Raw genomic sequence first — 20,622 nt, forward strand, 5'->3', positions numbered from 1 at the left:
CAGAGACAATAGAAAAGGAAAGAGGGGCAGATTTAAGGGTTGGAGAGAAAAGTAATAATTTAGTTTTTTTGGGATTAAGGAGGAGACAGATCAGAAGAAAGTATACTTTCTTTTATCCAACTATCATTCTGTATAGTATGGTGGTCCATTTAGTGACTTTCAAGCCACCCACAACAGTTGAAGCAGTCAAGTATGTTCTGTACTTTTGAGAAAAATGAAATTATAGGTGTTAACATTTCAGTTATGCTCCGTCAGCTGTATCTTTTTTTGAATTCAGTTTTAGAGTTGCTGTAATCATTTGATTTGGTGTTATAGTGGTGTGGTACACACTGTTGTTATTCTTTCATTTACTTTAACTTGTAAGTCTTGCCTTTCTCAGTGCAATGTGACGCAACTGCAACAAGGTTGGACATCCTTTTGAGGATTTAAAATGTTTACCAGCAGTTGCAGCATTTTTGTAAACTGAGCAGCATATTTTATTTTATTGTTCTTTATAGTTGTGGATTCTGGTATCACATATTGTGTAATGGAGCCACAGTGATGTAAAATGACAGTGTTTTAAACTCTTCTTGTATAGTCTGAAGAGGATCTGCCACCACAGTCCCCGACATTCGAGAGTGAGGAAGAGGATGATCTTAATAAGACCCTAGGAGTAGAAAGATTTGAAGAAATCTTGCATGAGGTACGTGTTCCAGATTTGGAGGATCGGAACCGCAGCTACACTGAAGAAGACTTTGAATGTAAGTTTTTCAGTGATGGAACCAAACTTGTTTAAGCAGTTACTGTGTTGCAGGTTTCTTTGTATTATGTCATTGTGCTTAATGAACAATTCTTTAAATGAGGCTGTATTGCACGTAAAATGATTGTCTAAATCTTTACAGTCTGCCTTCTTACCATTGAATTTGCGGTTGCTTGCTATGTTACAGTAACCAGAGATGCGATTTTACCGGCTTTGGTAGTACTTCTCATTTCTGCACCTTGGTCTGTTATTTAACTGTACTTTGTTTGACACTTCTTATAGAAGTATATTCTCCTTACCCTCTACTCAAACTTTACTTATTACTTACCCACCACCATGCCTTCTTCATTACTTACTGTTTATCACTTATTTCCTGTCCTTGGTCTTGCATTTCTATCCATTTCAAGTTCATTCTGTGGGATTAAAATATAATTTTAATGTTTTCCATAGAAACTTTGCTCCCATATTTTTCTATTAGAATAGTTTGTCCATAGCATTGTTTTCTTAATATTAGATCCTTGGTTTCTTAATGTGGGAAACATATAATGTATTATGACCAGTGCCTTATTTTATAGGTTCCTAGGTAGGTACTAGGCTATCGTTCCTGGGGCCTATATAAGCCTAGCCAAAAAGGTTCCCTGGCTTTCTCCACCCAAGAAAATTATTTTTCTGTGCCCCTGTCAAACAGTGCCGCAGAAGTGATCCCCGGGGTGAATTTTCTATTTCCCATCCAGTCGTCAAGATTTTTCTTAGAGAGCCAGTGAGGAACTTTGCTTGACATAAATGGGTAGTTTGTTCCAGAGTATGGGAAGTCTCTGGGAAAAGAATCTATTGGGATTTCTTTAAGTGTAGCATGTCCAACAGCTCTGGGTTTGATATAGCTTTGTATGTTAGGCAGAGATCACCTCTGAGTAGGCGATATGCGACAGAGTAGAGCTGGAGTTTTTTGAGCAGTCTGCGTGTGGCATCTGCTTGAGGCCGGTAATCCTCTTAGTGAGGTATTTCAGTGGCCTTTCCAATTGTTGTAGGTGTCTTGTGAGATACATGCCAAATGGGCATTGTACTCTATAATGGGTCTGATGAGGGATTTGGATGAAAAGGGTCCACAAAATCGGCTCATCTACCCTGTTGACAAACACATTTGGTAATATATTCTGACAAATATCAGAGAAAACTTAAAATTTTTGTTGTACCAGACAAACTGGAAGGAATAGAATGCATTAATTTTTTGAAAGTAAAAATAAGCAACTGGATAGAAAATTCACAGCAGGATTTGTTAACTGAGAAAGCACATCATATGTATGCTCTAAATCTTGCTATGAAAAAGCCAAGCTACTGCTGACAAAACTATGGCAGAAAGAAAAAGTATTAAAAACTGGATTCTGCACAGCAGAGTGTTTGCGTAATTTTTGTTGTTGTTTTGTTTTTTTTGCTGCACAACAGGCAGAAAAGCAACTTTATCCCAGTTATCAGGGGTATTGCAAGGCACGTGTGAGATTTGGGTTGCTATATCCAGTTTCCTGGAGTATCAAATGCATTTTTGGATGTAGAACAGTTTGAGGAAGAAAAAAGGTTTAGCCAACAAATAGCTGGTAAGTTGAAGTGAAGTTCATAGTGAGGTTTTCTGTGAAACATTTTCCATTGATGTCCTTCTAGTCTAATACTGAAGGATCCTCCACCCCAAGTGACCCAACGTCCGGCCAGCATGCAATGGCTTTTAGCTCCTGCAGGTATGTGGGACGTCGCACGTATGGCCTGGCGAATGTCAGCTATAAAAAGATGTCCTTGCATACAATCTTCAGAACTTCTCTGCCCATCACTCAAAATGCTTTACTCGTACGTCAGTCTGCTGCCTGTTTCCATTTGTTGCTTTCATACAAGTGTCCTGTTTGGGTTTATTTTTTATTGCTACTGCCTTTTTTTTTTTATTTAGTTCATGTCATCCAGAAAGGGCAAGTGTAGGTGTGGAAGGCAAATACCACATAAGGATAGCCACCATCTTTGTCTATTTTGACTAGGACTAGATCACAACCATTGTTCCCACTCAGTTTGGTAGGGTTTTGTCCCAAAGACCTTGCAAAGTCATCTTTCAGCCTTGAAGCTGTACTTAGAGAACCAATGTTTGAAAAGATTAGCTAAGGATGTTATGGAGGGTTCTCTGGGTCCTTCGGCCAAGCTGATTTTGAAGAGGAAGGTCAGTAAGCCTAGGCCTGAATCCTCTTCCACTGTGCCTCTTTTCCACTGATTTATCCCTTGAAGTTAGTGAAGATCCAGAGTTAGTTCAGAGGTTGGATTTAGTTCTTCGGCAGGTACCACTTCCAAGGCCATTAAAGAATCTGACTTAGGCACATCCTCGGAGGCAGTGCAGACGTCCGTTTCAGACAGACAAGGGGAGCCACGGCTTGTTGTACTGGAAGGGTCCAGAGACATACCTCATACTCCAGTTAGGGAACAGGTCCCGGTGTCGGTTGCTCAAGGCAGGCCTGTGTCGGGTCCTTCAGCTGGTCATAAAGCAGAGGTGCATGTTAAGAAAAAAACAAGCGTCTTCTGACCCCTAAATCACCTCACTCTGACTGGGATACCTTTTCACAGGGCTTGATTAAGGCTTTAATGGCTCTTAAGCCTTCTGCTGCTGTTTCCGTTCCCTCTTTTACTTCCCATTAGGAGGGTTAGGGAACAGGAGGATGTCTTTACCTGTTAAGGATTTCTTGGCATACCCACTCAAATTACATCCCCTTTAGAATATGCTTCCCCAGAGGAGGAATCTCCAGTGGTGCACATTCTCTTTTGGGGGGACTGTTAACAAGATGGGAGAATTCTTTAAATGGGACTGCTCTCTGTTATCTAAGGTGCAAAACGGATATTATGACCTTTTACAAATGGAATCTCCTTCTGCTGTGCCACCTCTTTTGCCAGCATTTTAGAACGCTGTCTTCTCAGACCCCAGATTCACAGACTTCTGCACCTAAAAGACCTGACAGATTTTACAAGGTGCCTGATGAATGCAGATTCCTTTACACATGTCCTTCAGCTGATCCAGCTGTGATAACTATTGTTTCTTACAAATCCTCTAGGTTGTTACCATCTTCTAAGCTTCTTCCATCAGAGAAGGAGAGCATAATAATTGAAAGACTTGGGGGGGGGGGGTTACACTTCTGCCACTTTGGCTTTCCGAGCCATAAATTATCAAACACACGTCAAGATATTCCTTGGCCCTTCTTTCTCAGGCTTCTCCAGCTCTTTCAGAGCTTCCAGGCTTTGACATAAGTCAGGTTGTCTCTCTTAGGAGCTTCTTCTCAACTGGCTAGGCACTCAGTTAAGTGCAGTTATGATGCAGCAGAAGCATTATTTATTTATTTATTTATTTTACATTTGTTTAACGGGCTAGTCTAGCTGGATACATGTCCATTTTCAGTAGAGGCCCGGGGAGAAAAGCTCCAAGAAGAAGGTACATATAACATAATAGATGCTAAGACAGTAAAAATTACTATAGGCTTTACATATATTTGAAATAGAGATAAAAATAAAACAATTGGCTATACATGTAGTTGAAATAGAGAATAAAAATACAACAATTGGCTTTACACACTATATAAAACAGGCACAGAACTTAAGTAAATAATCTCACATGCTTCAATTGCAATTGTCGTCCTAGAGGGAAGTGGTGGAATTCTGGGGTGGTACAGGCCTGAACTTTATCTAGAACAGCTGCTTCTGGTTCTGTCCTTGGCAGCTATTCTTGGCTGAGGCTTCAGCTGCTGCCAGATGACATCAAAGCAAAACTGATGGATGCTCCTGTGGCTAGAAATGCTCTCTTTGGTACTGCAGCTGCAGATTGCGTCTTTACAAGAAAAGGGAAAGGAACTTGAGGACTTGAAGCACATTTTTGTGTCACCTGTCCTTAAATTCCACAGAAATTTTCCTTCTAAGACTTCATTTGTTAGGAGACAGATGCATCTGTTGTCGTCATCTTCTTTTTCTTCCAGAACTAAGAATACTGCTAGAAGACCTCCTCAGCCTAAGACTGCTCTTTTATAGCCCACTTCTAAGCAGCCTTTTCCAGACAGGCTAGGTAGTCTGACTACCAACCACTTCCAAATCTTACTCCTCTTTCTCTTCGTCTATCACTCTCTCTTCCAGCTTGAGCAAGTGTAATTCAGGATTCCTGGGTTTTCTTTATTATCCAACACTGATATTTCATGACTTAGAAAAACCTTCCTCCTTTCAGGGGCGTCCATCTACCACCTTTAAACCAGTTGGATTTGTTTCCACAAGTTCTAAAAGAATTACTTTCTCAAGGTACAATTCAACATGTACCTCTGGACCAAAGGGGAAGGGGATTTTACTCAAGAATGTTTCTTATGCCCAGAAAGGACAATCCTTGGACACCCATTCTGGACCTATCCCATTTTAAACACCTTTCTAAAAGTACCATCTTTCACATGCTGTCTTTACAGCCTTTGTTTCCTCCTCAGGCTTGCATGGCCTGTCTGGACATCAAGGATGCCTACCTTCACATACATGTCCATCCCGTTTACAGGAAATCTTTACATTTCTCTGTGGCTTCCTTGCATTTTCAGTTCTTTGTCTTACCCTTTGGTCTTTCTACTTCCCCAGGGGTATTCACAAAGTGCTTGGCCCCTGTGATTGTTTTTCTCAGGGTCAAGGGAATTCAGGAATAGCCAAACCTAGATGATCTATTTGTGGCTCCTCTTCCGGAACAGTTAATTCAAAATCTGCAGTTTGCCATCTCTCTCCTGCAAAGGTTGGGGTTCACAGTAAATATCAAAAAATAGTATCTTTCCCTGTCTCAGGATCACATTTTCTTAGGGTGCCGGCTAAGAACTGATCTTATGATGGCTTTTCTTCCACCAGAAAAAAAAAATCTCTCTCTCACTTCTTCCACAGTCAGCTATCTCTTCCACTTATTACTGTCAGGGAGTTTCTAAGACTTCTGGGGTTTATGGCATCCCCAATACCTATGGTGCCCCTGGCAAAACTCCACATGAGGAAGTTTCAGTGGTACCTAAAATGTGTTTGGATGCAGCATGCTCATCTTGTGGAGTTTGTACTTCCTCTTCTCCCATGTCTGAAATCAGAGCTTCTTTGGTGGATTCATAGGTTCATAGGTTGGTACTAGGCTATCAGCCCTAGGGCCTATACAAGCCTAGCCATAACAATTCCCTGGCTATTTCTTCCCACATTATTTACTTTCCTGGACCCCTGTCTAGCAGGGCGACTGACGTGATCCCTTTTTCTGAATCCAGGCCTTCCACTTCATCAGCCTCACCCAACTCAAGAGTTTTTCACAGATGCCTCTGACACAGGTTGGGGGGCAAACTTTGCATCAAAGAAGGTGCAGGGTCTGTGGTCTCCTGCTCAAAAGGAGGAGCATATCATTATGAGGGAAATGAGGGTTCTCATTCTACCTCTACATGCTTTCCATCCACTGTTTCATCCAGGACCTCTGGAAGTGTTTACAAGACAGCACCACAGTCCTCTGGTATGTAAGCAAGTTGGGGGGGGGGGGCAAATTTGTATCTTCTTTTTAGGTTGGCTCTTATGGCATGGGACTTGGCAGTTCAGTACAAGGTGATTCTCCAAGTGGTTTACATTCCGTCCACCCAAAATCTTGTGGCAGACAACATAAGCAGGTCCATGACTCAATCCCATGAATGGATGCTTCACAGGGATGTGTTTCTGGACTTAGTCCATCGGTGTGGTACTCCGCTAGTGGAACTTTTTGCCTCCCCTCTGAACAGACAACTTCCTTATTTTTGAGCCACAGTCCCAGATCCTCTGGTTTGGAAGGTGGACGTCCTGTCTTTCTCATGGAAGAAGATGTTTTTTATGCATCCCTTCTCCCTTTCCTGTCATTCAAAAGGTTCTGCTCAAGATTCAGCAGGACAAACCAAAAATCTTGCTGGTGACTCCCTTCTGGCCAAAACAGCATTGGTTTCCTCTTCTGCATTTAGCCAAGGGCAGTCATCACAAGTTACCTAACAGAGTGGACCTTCTCACACAGGACAAGGGATTTCTACCTCATCCACATCTGTCAGCTTTACAACTGACTTTGTGGGTGATAAACGTTTGATTACTTTCAGACAACTTTTTTTGTGAGGATGTGCTTAGGGTACTGGAGGAGCCCAGAAGATCCAGTACTAGAAGGTCTTACTTATCTAAATGGAAGAGATTTTCTACTTGGTGTCTTTCATATGCTCTGGATCCACTGTCATTGGATATCCCAATTGTTCTTTCCTGTTTGTATGAGTTATTTGTGTGAGTGGTTTGGCTTATTCCTCAGTGAAGTTCACTTGTCAGCCATTTCTGCTTGTCTGACATTGGCTCCCCCTTTAGCTTCTAGACTGGAAGTAAAACATTTTCTCAAAGGTGTCCTTCACATTAAGCCTCCCATGAAACCAGTTCCTTTCCCTTGGGATTTGAGTTATGTTTTAGAGTAGCTAACTGTAGCCCCTTTTGAACCTGCAGCTTCAGCTTCCTTAAAGTTTTGTACCTGGAAAACAGTTATTTTGGTAGCTTTAACCTCTGCTAGGAGGGTGTTTGAGATTCAAGCTTTAATGGTGTCTCCACCTTTTCTTGTTTTTGATATGGATAGGGTCTCTCTGCATACTAATCCTTCCTTTATGCCCAAGGTGGTGAATGAGTTGTCTCTTAATCTGTTCAGTTGCCCACATTCTTCCCTTCTCCACAATCCTCCAGTGAGAGGACCTTGCATACCTTGGATGTGCATAGACGACTCTGGTTTTACTTGGATAAAACTAAGGCAATCAGAAAATCTGATCGGCTTTTTGTTTCTTTTCATCCCAGAGCTCTGGGTTTACCTGTTTCCTAGCAGACTGTTTCCATTTGGATTTCTAAGACAATTTAATTTTGTTGTGTTTCATGGGTCTCCCTGTTCCATATTGGAGGCTGCCACTTGGTCTTCTGTTCATACTTTCACCAAGTATTACAAGTTAGATAGTATTTCTAAATTCAGGGCTGGGTTTGCTAGAGCCATTCCTTCATGGCTTTGTAGAAAGTTCCTCTGTTCCTTCCTCCTCACAGGATTCCTCCTTAGCGTTGGTATTCTCCTACATGTTAAGAATACTGCAATATTAGAATAGAAGGACATAGAATGGCTGTGTAAAATGTTACCGTAGCCGGTAGATCTCCTTCTCTTCTATGTTGCAATATTCTATCCCTCCCTTCTTCCCCCTATAGCTTGTTCTTTCCTTGGATGGCAGGTTATTTTTATTTTCCCTACACTGGTGTTCCTCCTGGGGCATTTTAGTTCTGAAGATGGTATGTAGGATGTCCTTTTTATGCTATATGTTTAACATTCCATGTACCCTGCTAAAAGCTGTTGTATGCTTGCCTGACGTTGGGTTGTTTGAGGCAGAGGATCTCCCACATGTTTAGAATACTGCAGTATAGAAGAGAAGGACCTCTATGGTTGTGGTGAGATTTTACACAACTATTCTTTCCAAAGAAATGGGTTTCAGTCTTGGAGAAAAAAAAAAACACAGAAGATGACTAGAAGACTCCAAAGTACGTAGAAGTTGAACCAGAGACTGGTCTTAGGAGGTCAAGATAATTAGGAAGAAGGGACTTCGAAGACATTTGCACAATGTTCAACATGTTGTGTAGAGATCTCTGTGAAAACTGAAAACCTGCAAAAATGCCAGTAAAATCTATCAGTTTGGATAAAGTTAAGCAGCTGACTAGTATCTATACTGCCAGGATGCCTGCAGCAAAGAGATGTTTAAATGAAGAACTAAAGGACTATATAAAGGCAAATTAAAAGAAGATATAACCAGCTGTTCAGGAGAACTGACAAAACCGAATGGCTGAATTGAAGAAAATGCTGAATGAGGCTTTTTGAGAAGGGCTGTTTAAAAAACAGTGTTAGAAGACAAGAGCATATAGAGAAAACATGACATTTTGTTCTGTATTAGAGCAATTGGAAGGAGCAGACTGCATTATTTTCTGAAAGTGCGGATAATCAGCCAGATTGGTGTTCAACAGCAGGATTTATTAAGTGAGTGGGTACATTGTATGCACACTCCAAATCTGGCTCCGAGAAAGCAGCCTAGACATACAGTGCAATGAAAAAGTATTTGCCCCCTTCCTGATTTCTTAATTTATTTTTTGCATGTTTGTTGCACTTAAATGTTTCATATCATCAAACAAATTTAAATATTGGACAAAGATAACCCAAATAAACACAAAATGAAGTTTTTAAGTGATGATTTTATTTATTAAGGAAAGAAAATATTCAAACCTACATGGCCCTATGTGAAAAAGTAATTGCCCTCCCTTGTTAAATCATGAAGTAACTGTGGTTAATCACATTTTTGGGAAAGCTGAGTTCAATTTCACTAGCCACACCCAGGCCTGATTACTGCCAGACCTGTTGAATCAAGAGATCACTTGAGTAGAACCTGTCAGACAAAGTGAAGTAGGCCAAAAGATCCCAAAAAGAAAACATCATGCCGCAATGTAAAGAAATTCTGGACCAGATGAGAAACAAAGTAATTGACATCTGTTGGTCTGGAAAAGATTACAAAGCCATTTCTAAAGCTTTGGGACTCCAGCAAACCATGGTGAGAGCCATTATCCACAAATGAAGAAAGCATGGAGCAGTGGTGAACCTTCCCAGGAGTGGCCGGCCTACAAAAATTACCCCAAGAGCACAGCGACGACTCATCCAAGAATTCACAAAAGAACCCAGAACATCTAAAGAACTGCAAGCCTCACTTTCCTCAGTTAAGGTCCGTGTTCATGACTCACCCATAAGAAAGAGACTGGGCAAATGTGGCATGCATGGCAGAGTTCTAAGGCGAAAACCACTGCTGACCAAAAAGAACATAAAGGCTTGTCTCACTTTTGCCAAAAAAAATCTTGATGATCCCCAAGACTTTTAGGAAAATATTCTGTGGATTGACGAAACAAAAGTTGAACTTTTTGGGAGGTTACATCTGGCATAAAAGTAACACAGCATTTCAGAAAAACGAACATCATGCCAACAGTCAAACGTGGTGGTAGTGGGATGGTCTGGGGCTGCTTTGCTGCTTCTGGACCTGGACGACTCGCTGTGATTGATGGAACCATGAATTCTGCTCTGTACTAAAAAATCCTGAAGGAGACTGTCCGGCCATCAGTTCATGACCTCAAGCTGAAGCGCACTTGGGTTCTGCAGCAGGACAATGATCCAAAACACACTAGCAGATCCAACTCTGAATGGCTTTAAAACAAAATGAGGGTTTTGGAGAGGCCTAGTCAAAGTTTGGACTTGAATCCAATTGAGATACTGTGGCATGACCTTAAAAAGGCGATTCATGCTCAGAAACCCTCCAGTATGGCTGAATTAAAAAAATTCTGCAAAGAAGAGGGGGCCAAAATTCCTCAACAGCAATGTGAAAGACTCATTGCCAGTTATTGCAAACACTTGATTGCAGTTGTTGCTGCCAAGGGTGGCACAACCAGTTATTAGGTTTAGGGGCAATTACTTTTTCACATAGGGCCATGTAGGTTTGGATAGTTTTTTTCCCTTATTAAATAAAATCATCACCTAAAAACTGCATTTTGTGTTTACTTGGGTTATCTTTATCTAATTACATGTGTTTGATTTCAAACATTTGTGTGTTCACAGGTTGGTACTAGGCTATCGGCCCTAAGGCCTATGCAAGCCTAGCCATAACAATTCCCTAGAAATTTCTTCACACAATGTTTACTTCTCTGGGCCCCTGTCTAGCAGGGCGACTGACATGATCCCCGGGGTGAATTTCCTATCTCCCATCCAATCATCAAGGTTCTTTTTGAAGAGGGCCAGTGAGGCGCTCTGCTTGACATGTATGGGCAGTCTATTCCAGAGTATGGGGAGTCTCTGGGTCAGGAACCTATCCTTTCAGCATGTTTTGTTCATTGTGATGATAAGGTTTGGATCCCTGGAGCATGTGGCTCTGAGGGATTGGGATTTCTTTAAGTGGAGCATTTCCAACAGCTCAGGGTTTGACATGGCCTTGTATGTTAAGCAGAGATCGCCCCTGAGTAGACGATATGCCACAGAGTATAGCTGGAGTTTTTTTAGACAGTCAGCATATGGCATCTGCTTTAGGCCTGTAATTCTTTTAGTGAGGTATTTCTGTGGCCTTTCCAGCTGTTGCAGATGTCTTGTGAGGTACATACAAAATGGGGCATTATACTCTATAATGGGTCTAATGAGGGATGAGTACAGTGGGACAATGACCTCCTTTTTTCTGGATGAAAAGCCCTTAGTAATGAGGTGTGCCACATAGAAGGATTTCCTGACTGTTGTGGTGATGTGGTTATCGAAAGTGAGACCACTGTCCACTTGTGTCCCTAAGTCTCTCATCACACTTTCGATGTTTAGTGTCCTGCCACCTATGTGGTAGTTTATGGGTACATGTTTTTTTCCAAAGGGAATAACTATACATTTCTTGGCATTAAACTTGAGCCCATGGCTCTGGCACCAGGCATCTGTTTCTGTAAGGCCCTTTTGTAGAATATCCACATCATTTTGGGATTCAGTAATGGCTCCCAGTTTGCAGTCAGCTGCAAACTTTGTTAGCCAGAGTCCCTTAGTGTTGGCCTGTACTTCAGAGAAGTAGATGCCAAACAAGAGTGGTCCCAGGACTGAACCCTGAGGTACTGCACTTGTCACTTGTCTGGAGCTGAATTTGAGTCTGCTACTTTTACAGTCTGGGTTCTGTCAGTAAGCCAGTTGGCAACCCATCGAGTGACGTAGGGATTTATGCCCAGCTTAGTAAGTTTATTTATGATTCCAGAGTGGGGGATGGTGTCGAAGGCCTTGGCGAGGTCCAGATAGGCTGTGTAGACCACCTTACCCTCGTCCACAGCTCTGGAGACCGATTCGAAGAAGTCAGTCAGATTCAGGAGACAAGATCGGCCCTTCACAAACCCATACTGGGTGGGGTCCAGTGTTTGAAGGTTGCCAATATCTTTCTTTACAAGTTCCATGATAATGCATTCCATGCCCTTGCAGATCAGGCTTGTCAGACTGATGGGACGGTAGTTCATGGGATCCAAGGCGGATCCTCCCTTGTGGAGCGAGATAACTGTAGCTGTGTGCCACTCAGTGGGCACGAAGCCTGAGGTGAGGCTATGATTAAACATGACACTTAAGTGGGGTGCCAGTTCATTTTGTGGTTCATGTAGTACACAGCCTGGGATGTCATTTGGTCCCATGGATGCTGTATTCTTAGCTTTGGAGAGTGCTGTTTCTACCTGTGTGGCTGTGATTATCAGAATTTGGCAATCTTTTGGTATTGAGAATGGACCCTTTAGGGGGTGAGAGGGAGATGAAGTTGGCACTAAATCGATCTGCCAGGATATTGGCAATATCCTTGGGATCAGTATATTTAATGCCATTCTGTTGTAGCTCAGAGCAGATCTGAGCATTGCCATTTAGATTCTTGACATGACTATAGAATGCCTTGTGGTTGTCTTTGGAATCTTTGGCAATTTTATTTTCGTAACTAGCTTTTGAGGATTTTATGAGGGATTTCAGCTTCTTACTGAGGCTGGTGAGGGAGTTTTTTGCATCCTGGGATTTTCCTCTTTTCTGCAACAGTTTCTTCCTTCTGTTGTATAGTTTGTTTATAGCAGGGGACCACCAGATTGCCTTCCTTTTTTTGGAGAAGAGCATCTTGGTTCTGTTTGGGATGGCACGATTCATGCACAAGTGGATGTGCTCATACAGTGACTTAGTGCAGGATTCTGCAGTCAAACTTCAGATACCATCTGCGTGGGTGTTGTGAAGTTCGTCACTTCTGACTTCAGTAGCATGAAGTTGGCTTTGGAGAAGTTTTTTAAGGAGGTTTCCTTACTGTGGATGTGGGATGTGGTTGTCAAGGGTGATTTGCTTATGGTCAGACCTGACCAATGAGGGGGTGACCACTGGTGTGGAGCATCTATCTCCCATGTTGGTAATGACCAGGTCTAGGATATTGAAGCCCCTGGAGGGACAATGGATTAGTTGATCCAGGGCGTTGGGATTTATGAATTCCAAGAACCGTTGGTAAAAGGAGTTGGTACCAGAGTAGTTTTCCCAATTAATGGTAGGGTAGTTGAAACCACCCAGTATTAGGGTGGTTTGGTTGTATCTTGATATTTTCCAGTATGTTTAGGAAGGTGTAGTGAGAATCTTGGGGTAAAGTGGGGGATCTGTAGCAAGCTACAATTTGGATTGCAGTCTTACCTAGTGTTAGTTGCTCTTGGAGAATTTCAGATGCATTGTGTTGGGCAACTCGCCTGGAGGTGTGAATATCTTTGGTGAATATGGACACTCCTCCACCTTTAGTGTTTCGGTATTGGTTTTGTGGCCGAAACGTGTGGTATGAATTGTAGCCTGGTATTGCAGGGGTGCTCTCTGGAGCCTTGAACCAGGTCTCAGTCACTACAGTCACTGCACAGATATCGATGTTCTTCATTTTTCGGAGTGCCTCGAGAGAGAGTGCATTTTGAGGTTTAGACTTCTAGCATTGAGTAGCATTACCTTCAGATTTTGCATGCTTGTACTGTTACGGTGGTGGTTTTATCCTTCGAACCTTGCCTAAAAGAGACACTATAGGGGTGGCAAGAGCTTTAGCCAGTAACCTGAATCCCAGGGCTGACAGGTGCAGACCATCTCTGGCAAAGCATCATGGTTTGTCGATCATGTCTTCCCAGGCAGACAAATACTGGATCCCCCTTTGAATGACACCAGAAGCTTAGCCAATTGTTGAAGTCAATAATTTTGTCCTTATACTGTGGTATCATTCTGGGTGAAGGCAGGATGCTACTCAGGGCTAGGGTCATACCTGCCAGGGTCACATGATCCAAGAGCTCTTCCATGTACTTCAGGGAGGTAGTCTCAAGTCATTCACTCCAGCATGGACAATGACAGAGTTGTATTTGTACTTGTTGTGGAGTGACTTGAGTGCATGCGTATGTGGTGGATCCTGGCACCCGACAGGCAGCTGACTGTAATTTTCTCCTTGTTCAGCCTGGTGAGTGGGACATCAGTGTGCCTGACTATAGAGTCACCTATGACTAAAGTGTTGGGTACATTGTCTTGCCTTGGGGGGCTGTTGTTTGGTGGCACACTTGTGTTGTGAGCTATGTGTCACTTTGGTTGTGACTGGTGTTTGTTTGCGTTTTGGCTTCGGAGGTCCTTGTTGCTTGGGCAGGTTAATATAAAGGGCCTCCGCATATGTGGGTTTAGTGTTGCTGTGTGTGGGTGTTGATGGTGTGGGTTTTGAAGGGCTCTGAGTTGTTAGAGGTGTAAATGTAGGTGTTAGCCTTCTCCTCTTGACTGACAAACATGGAAAAAAAATAAGAACTCAGGAAGGGACAAATACTTATTAGTAAAGAAGCAGTCACACCAGCAGAAAGAGCTGCTGCTGACAAAACTCTGGAAGAAGCGAGGAGTGTTTAAAAATTGGGGACAGCAGAGTGTGGAAAATGATTATTCACTGTACAGCAGGCAGAAGAGAAGCAAGTTTCACCCAGCAATCAGAGAATGTTAAGTCAGGTAAGAGGTCCAAGCTGCTGTATCCTGCTGTCTTCCAGTTACATTTTTCCTGTATGATCAGAGATCTTTTCAAAGCAGAACAGGCTAAGGAGTAAAAAAAAAAGTTTAGCCAACAAAGAGCAGGCTTGCAAGCTTCTCATTCTTCTGACAATTTGTTTTTCTTTCGACTTTTCCCGGTTAGGGTTCACCACAGCAGAACTCCAGTCCGCTAATGATTGGCAGTAGATTTTTACAGTACCGAGGTGCCAGCTCGACACCCAACCTTCAACGAAGGCATGCCCATTCACGCATGTCTTTCGAATGCTACAAGTTCATAGAATCTGCCAGTGAAGCATTTAAAATTGTTCAAAGTTAAGTGCTTGAATGACTGGGAAAAAAAAAAGCCTAGGAACTGGCTAGGAGAATCCGGGTGTACCTTTGGGTTGAACTACAGACTGATGTTGGTGATGGCGATCCTGGAAAAAGATAAACAACCTTGTGGAACTAGTGAAAAAAATGGGTGATTGTAAAACATAAATCCCATTAAATACTAGCTTAGGTATTTTAAATGAGTCTTTGCAAGGAGGAGTGCCTGAGAAACTCTGGAGGTTTTGTTGACTGTGTTAAACTGGTGGGTGAATTGTAAAGCAGTGTTGTCTAATTAGCTAATTATAATTAATTAGAAAATGTAATTCTAATTAGAATAAATAACCATCTGTTTCTAATTAGGTTTTGAACTAAATTTAATTAAAATATCTTAATTAGAAGCTTAATTGGATATATTTTACAATCGAAATAAAATTGCTTAACAGGTTTCTGTTATGTATTTACTAGTGACTGAAATGTGTTAATCTAACATTGTAGTAACCTACCGTCTTACCGTAGCAGCAACCCATTCCAGTTTCAGTTCCAAATCACACTTTACCCAGTTACCTATACCATGCGTAACTTCCGTCTTCTGGTTCCTGTAGTCAGATTCTACCGACAATACTTGGCTTGTAGAGGCGCACAGAGAAGATTGAACTGCAGCATTTTACATCAGTCAAGTCTGATCTCTTGGCATCGTTGAGCAACAGATGTGATTACTTTTTCACCAGGCACATTGCTTGATCACCACAGCTGTGGATCCACGACTCAAACTAAGATGGACAACAGATCCAGGTGACAGCAGTGCGGCACGATCGGCATTATTGACTGAGATGCAAGTACTAAGTCAGGCATATCGGATGCAAGTACTAAGTCAGTCATGTAAACATCAACTACCTGCAGAAGAGGTCACCTGTGCACCAGTGGGTCCCCTTCACATGATCGACTTTTCACAAAGTCAACTTTCATATGGCCGAGACCATATGATCAGCTTTTGAAAAGCCGACCATGGGGAACCGCTATCTCCGTACAATGCGGAATGGGAAAATGTCCCTCTTCCTCACTGTAGTGCGATCTCAGAGTTGGTATATTTAAGTTATGGGGGGTGCAGGGGGGCTTGCCCCCCCTGCTAACAGTTTTAAGGTAAGTGTTCATTGTGCTTTTTGTGTTTATTTTACATAGTTGACTTTCCGAAAGTCTATCATATGGTCTCGGCCATATGAAAGTAGACTTTGTGAAAAGTTAACCATGTAAAGTAGACCTGCACCAGTACCACAGCAACAGCCATCAGCTTCACAGATGGACATTCTGTTTTTGTACATGATGGAAAACAGCAGCACACCGACAAACAGTGTTGAATCATGATTGGGATTGTATTTGCCATCACCATGCAGCAGCTTGGAGCTGCTAGTCTACTGTATTGACACTGCATGCCAAGAATCATTTCCAGTCTTAAACAAGTTACATCGAAAGCCCCACTGTATACCTGCTACTTCAGTAAATGTTGAAAGGGTTTTCAGTGCTGTTGGCTTCATTGCTTCATCTAGGCGAAGTAGACTTAGTGATATATCACTGGAGTTGCTTGTCATTGCCAAGTGCAGCAGAGACCAGTTGATGAACATTACTATTTGATTTTACTATTTTATGGTTTTAAATGTGTTTTACTGTGCAGTTGATTATTTAGCTAAACGTGCTTAGAGATGCTGTTTAACTTTTATGATTTGACAAGAACACTTGGATTGACAAGTTGCAAGTTAAGACATTCGGCAGTAAGTTGCTAATTAAAAATCTAATTAGCCTAATTACTTTCAGTGTTTGCTAATTCTAATTAGATGTGTCAGATAATTCTACTTAGCAAAAATGAGCCAATTCTAATTAGCAAATAAGATAATTAAACAACACTGCTGTAAAGCATATACTGTACTTTGCTGTTAATGTTTGAGGACATTGAAGGGACTAAGCATCTGTCCATAAAACCATTTGCTCTTACTAATATTTCTGTAACAGTTTCATGATAGAAATCACATTATATTGTAAAGCCGTTTTGTATAGTGTGTATTCAGGAAGATTTTAAATGTGAGGTGCAGATTTTTATCAGTGATTGCTATAATATGTTAAAGCTATTAAGTAAAAAAAAGTTATTTTTCTTAGTAGCAATGTGTCCAGGCTTTACACAGTAAGAAGATGTGAAAGGCTGGAAAGCCATAGGGCTCAATCTTGGCCTCTTACTGTTTATATCAGGTCAAAACTAAGGGGTTGTGGCTGATCAAATTTGCAGACGACTGCAAACTATGTGCAGTCATTAAGCTCATATTAGAATACTAGACTAACTGTCCTAAAGGGCCATTTTAGGCCTAGCCAATAACCCATGATCAGAACCAAACCCAAACGCTGTACTTTGTGTCTATGAGGTGAAGACCTTAACCATTACTCCAAACCCAACCCCATAAGAAAGGCGCCTTTTAGAAATGCTTTGCAAAGCTTATAAGATGCTAAGGAAGCCATTTTATCACCTGAATTGAATCTCCAAATGATGTCCGTATACTGCAAGAGGGTCTTGCGCAGACCAACGACTGGTGTATTATTCATGTGCTCAAAGTAAATACAAAGAAATGTGTCATCATTCCCTTCAGCACAAACAGTGTCCCCTCACCCTATCAAATAAATAGTGCCCTAAGTACCAAACAAAACGCAGCACCTGAAGAGTACAAACTTTAATGACAGTTAAGCGCTTTCTTCCCACTTCAAGGGATTTCCTCAGAACAAAAGATACATCCCCACCCAGCCTTTAAATAGCAATTCATTTAAACAACCAATTAATTAGTAACCAGCAATAAGAACCATCATTAAAAAAAAAAAAATATATATATATATATATATATATATATATATATATATATATATATATATATAGTGTGTGTGTGTGTCAATTCATAAAATTGTATTTGGAACAAATTCATTCAATAAAAAATTCATATGTGAAACATATTCTATCCTATAAAATTCTTCAATTTTAAAACTCATGTAATAGCAGTAGCCTCATTAATACCTGGATGCTCAGTTGTGTTTAAACGCAATTGCCATTTTAACTCACATATATCTAAATGAATATCCAAATTTCTTCCATGGAAATCCTTAACTTGCTGAATGGCCAAAACTTGAATTCATGGTCCCTATACTCTCTTATATGCCTACTTAAGGCATTGGTCAATCTCCCATGTCTATTATCTAATAAATGTTCAGCAATTCTGTTTTTAAAATGCCTACTGTTTTTTCCTACGTAAAATAAGAGACACTGCTGACACTTTGCCACATGTACTTCCTTAAGGCTACAGCAATTAAAATGCCCATTATTAAATATGGAGGTGTCATTTAACTTAAAACGGTCACCTGTTTCCAATATACAAATGTGCACATTCTGCACTTAAAATTCCCTTTACTTCTATGCTTATACACGTTTGCATAACCAGCTGTCTCCAAAATATTCTTAAAGGATTTATCCTTCTTATAAACTATCTTTGGCAGTTTACCTGCTCTCTGTCCTACATTATGGTCATATTTCAAAATTTCCCAGTTATTTTGAATTATATCCACCACATTGCAGGTGTCCTATTTAAATGTAATAAAGCTCACAGAATGGTTATTTTTCATGCCACCTTCCCTATTCTGCAAACTTACTTAGCCCATCTCCACCTGCTAAAATTGGCTTATAAAGGCCAATCTTGCGTTTTGTTTAACTTCACTTATTTTATTTAGTATTTCATGTGGGAACCCTCTCTTACAAAACAACTGTTTAGTAAAGGACATTTCATTAATAAACTTATTTTCTGTGGTGATCATCCTGGCTGCCTGTACCATTTGCCCTTTCACAATTGATTTTTTTCTGATGTGCCGGGTGCCAGCTGTTGTATTCCAAGTAGGAGTTTGAAAAAGTAGGCTTCCTATAAATGGCAGACTTCAATTTTTTTCTCCTCTTTGTTAAATGTCAAATCCACATCTAAATAAGTAATGTTTGATTCACAATTTATTATTGGGCATTTTAATTGCTGTAGCCTTAATGTAGTATATGTGGCAAGGTGACAGCAATGTCCCATATTTTATGTAGGAAAAACCAGTAGGCATTTTAAAAACAGAATTGCTGAACATTTATGAGATATTAGACATGGGAGATTGACAAATGCCTTAAGTAGGCATATAAGAGAGTATAGGGACCATGAATTCAAGATGTTATGTAGTCCAATCTCGCCTACATTCTTACCCGTGCGACTCGGCCATACTTTAGCTTGAAATCTTTCAATTGGTTGGGCTAAGATGGTATCCCATGCTGCACTGCTCTCTATCCCCAGATCTAGTTTGCCGCTTGTGTAGCTCAGACGTGGTCTCGCTCTTGGCTGTGGCTAAGTACCCTTTCTTCTTTATAGCAAAGATGTTTTTTGCAAAAAAAAAAAAAAAAAAGCTATTTTCATAGCTATTTGTGTGTGTATCTTGAACTGTGTTGTGGAAAAGTTGTTTTTTCTTTCAACGTGTTCTTGTGGGATCCCACTAGCTGTTTCCAATGGGCTAGGCCCATTTCAGTTAGAGGACCTAGTCTGTCTCCTTGCTTACCTCATGTGCTAATTTGTTTCCCTTGGGCTAAAACCGTTTAAATTAGAAGAATTAGTCCTCCCTCTTGTACTTGTGTTCTAGGACCGTTTTAGTTAGAGGTATTTGTGGTGTACTGTTTGTTCGGTTCCCGCGCTTGTGGCTGATTGACCGCTGGTCTGGTTGTTGAGTTAGTTACTCTGTGTTTATGGTATCTGTCTAAAGATACTAAGGAGCATAAGCCTTCGGACTTTAAGAAGTGCACCAAGTGTAGTTATAAGATGTCCATCACTGATGGACACTCTGTGTGTACTGTCTGGGAGTGATTCACCTCTAGGAATGGTATAGTTTTGTCATGCTTTTAGCCTGCGTGTTCTTCAGGAAAGGAAGAACAAATTGATTTTGAAGGGACTTCTGAAACCCTCCTTCGAGGAGGGTTTGGAGAGTGCTTCCAGCTTTAAGTCTTCCCCATCAAAAGCTAAATCTTCTAAGACAAAAAAGCGATCCCCAGTTCCATCAGTATCCTCGGAGCCGCCGGAGAAAACAGCTAAATCTTCTATGACATCCTCGGCTCCATTGTCCTCGGGGCCTCGGGAAGTGTCATTGTCTATGGAACCTGCTTCAGCTCCGATTTTCTCGGAGCCGGTCACCTAGCATTAGGCCGGTATCTCTTCCTCGCAGGTCTCGTTCAGAGAGGAGGTCTCGATCTCCTTCCCTATCCTCCAAATCCTCCAGGACCTTATCGGATGTGGACATCAATAGAGTGGTGCAGAGACTTCTTCAGTCACCGGTACTGGCTAAATTGTTTTCGGCTCCGACCCAGTCGGTTCTGTAGCCAGTCCCTCTACCTACATCGATACTTCCTCCGAGCGCATCTCCGGTTTTGGAGCCGGAGTGCTCTGCTCTGTGTGATGTCCCTAGGTCAGTTCCGACAGCCCCTCCTGGCTTATCAGTTCTGACTGTTGCTCCAACCCCGTCGGTGCCGTCCACGGGGTTCAGGACTCAAGATTCCTCGGTCGGACCCAAGGGAGAGGCTTTGGGACATATCTCGGCTCCGTCGGACCCAAGGGAGAGGCTTCGGGACATCTCTCAGCTCCTAGTCTCCCTCTCGGTGCTTTGCCACGGGGAAGCCTGACTCCTGTCTCTGCTTCGGAGGCTGTTCGATCTTCGGACCCGGGAGGACCAGCTTTCGAGGCCATGCGGAGCATGCTAGCCAGGTCGACAGCAGCATCATATGGTTCGGTTACTCTGTCCTCTACAGTACCGGTGCAGGTCTCTGATTGCCCTCTATCTCTTGACAGTGGAGCCCCAAGGCCTCAGGGTACCCCCACAAGTGGTCCCCATATTTCTGAGGGCCCCTCGGAGTTTTTGCCTGAGGAGCCACCCAGGAAAAGAATGTGCA

At 41.8% G+C, this 20,622-nt stretch overlaps 1 protein-coding gene across 4 annotated transcripts in view; it reads left to right on the top strand.

Annotated features, from left to right (window-relative positions):
* Positions 1-20,622, top strand: part of SLC4A2 (solute carrier family 4 member 2) — a 2,370,566-nt gene that overhangs the window by 1,538,644 nt on the left and 811,300 nt on the right. For all 4 annotated transcript variants that reach the window (XM_044067584.1, XM_044067586.1, XM_044067587.1 and 1 more), the window contains one exon: positions 578-740. In XM_044067584.1, coding sequence (XP_043923519.1) covers positions 578-740 — 163 coding nt within the window. The remainder of the gene's footprint in view (positions 1-577; positions 741-20,622) is intronic.

The sequence above is a fragment of the Protopterus annectens genome, chromosome 3.part1 (genome assembly GCF_019279795.1).
Source record: "Protopterus annectens isolate FY-2018-M chromosome 3.part1, PAN1.0, whole genome shotgun sequence".
In the NCBI taxonomy this organism is placed as follows: Eukaryota; Metazoa; Chordata; order Ceratodontiformes; family Protopteridae; genus Protopterus; species Protopterus annectens.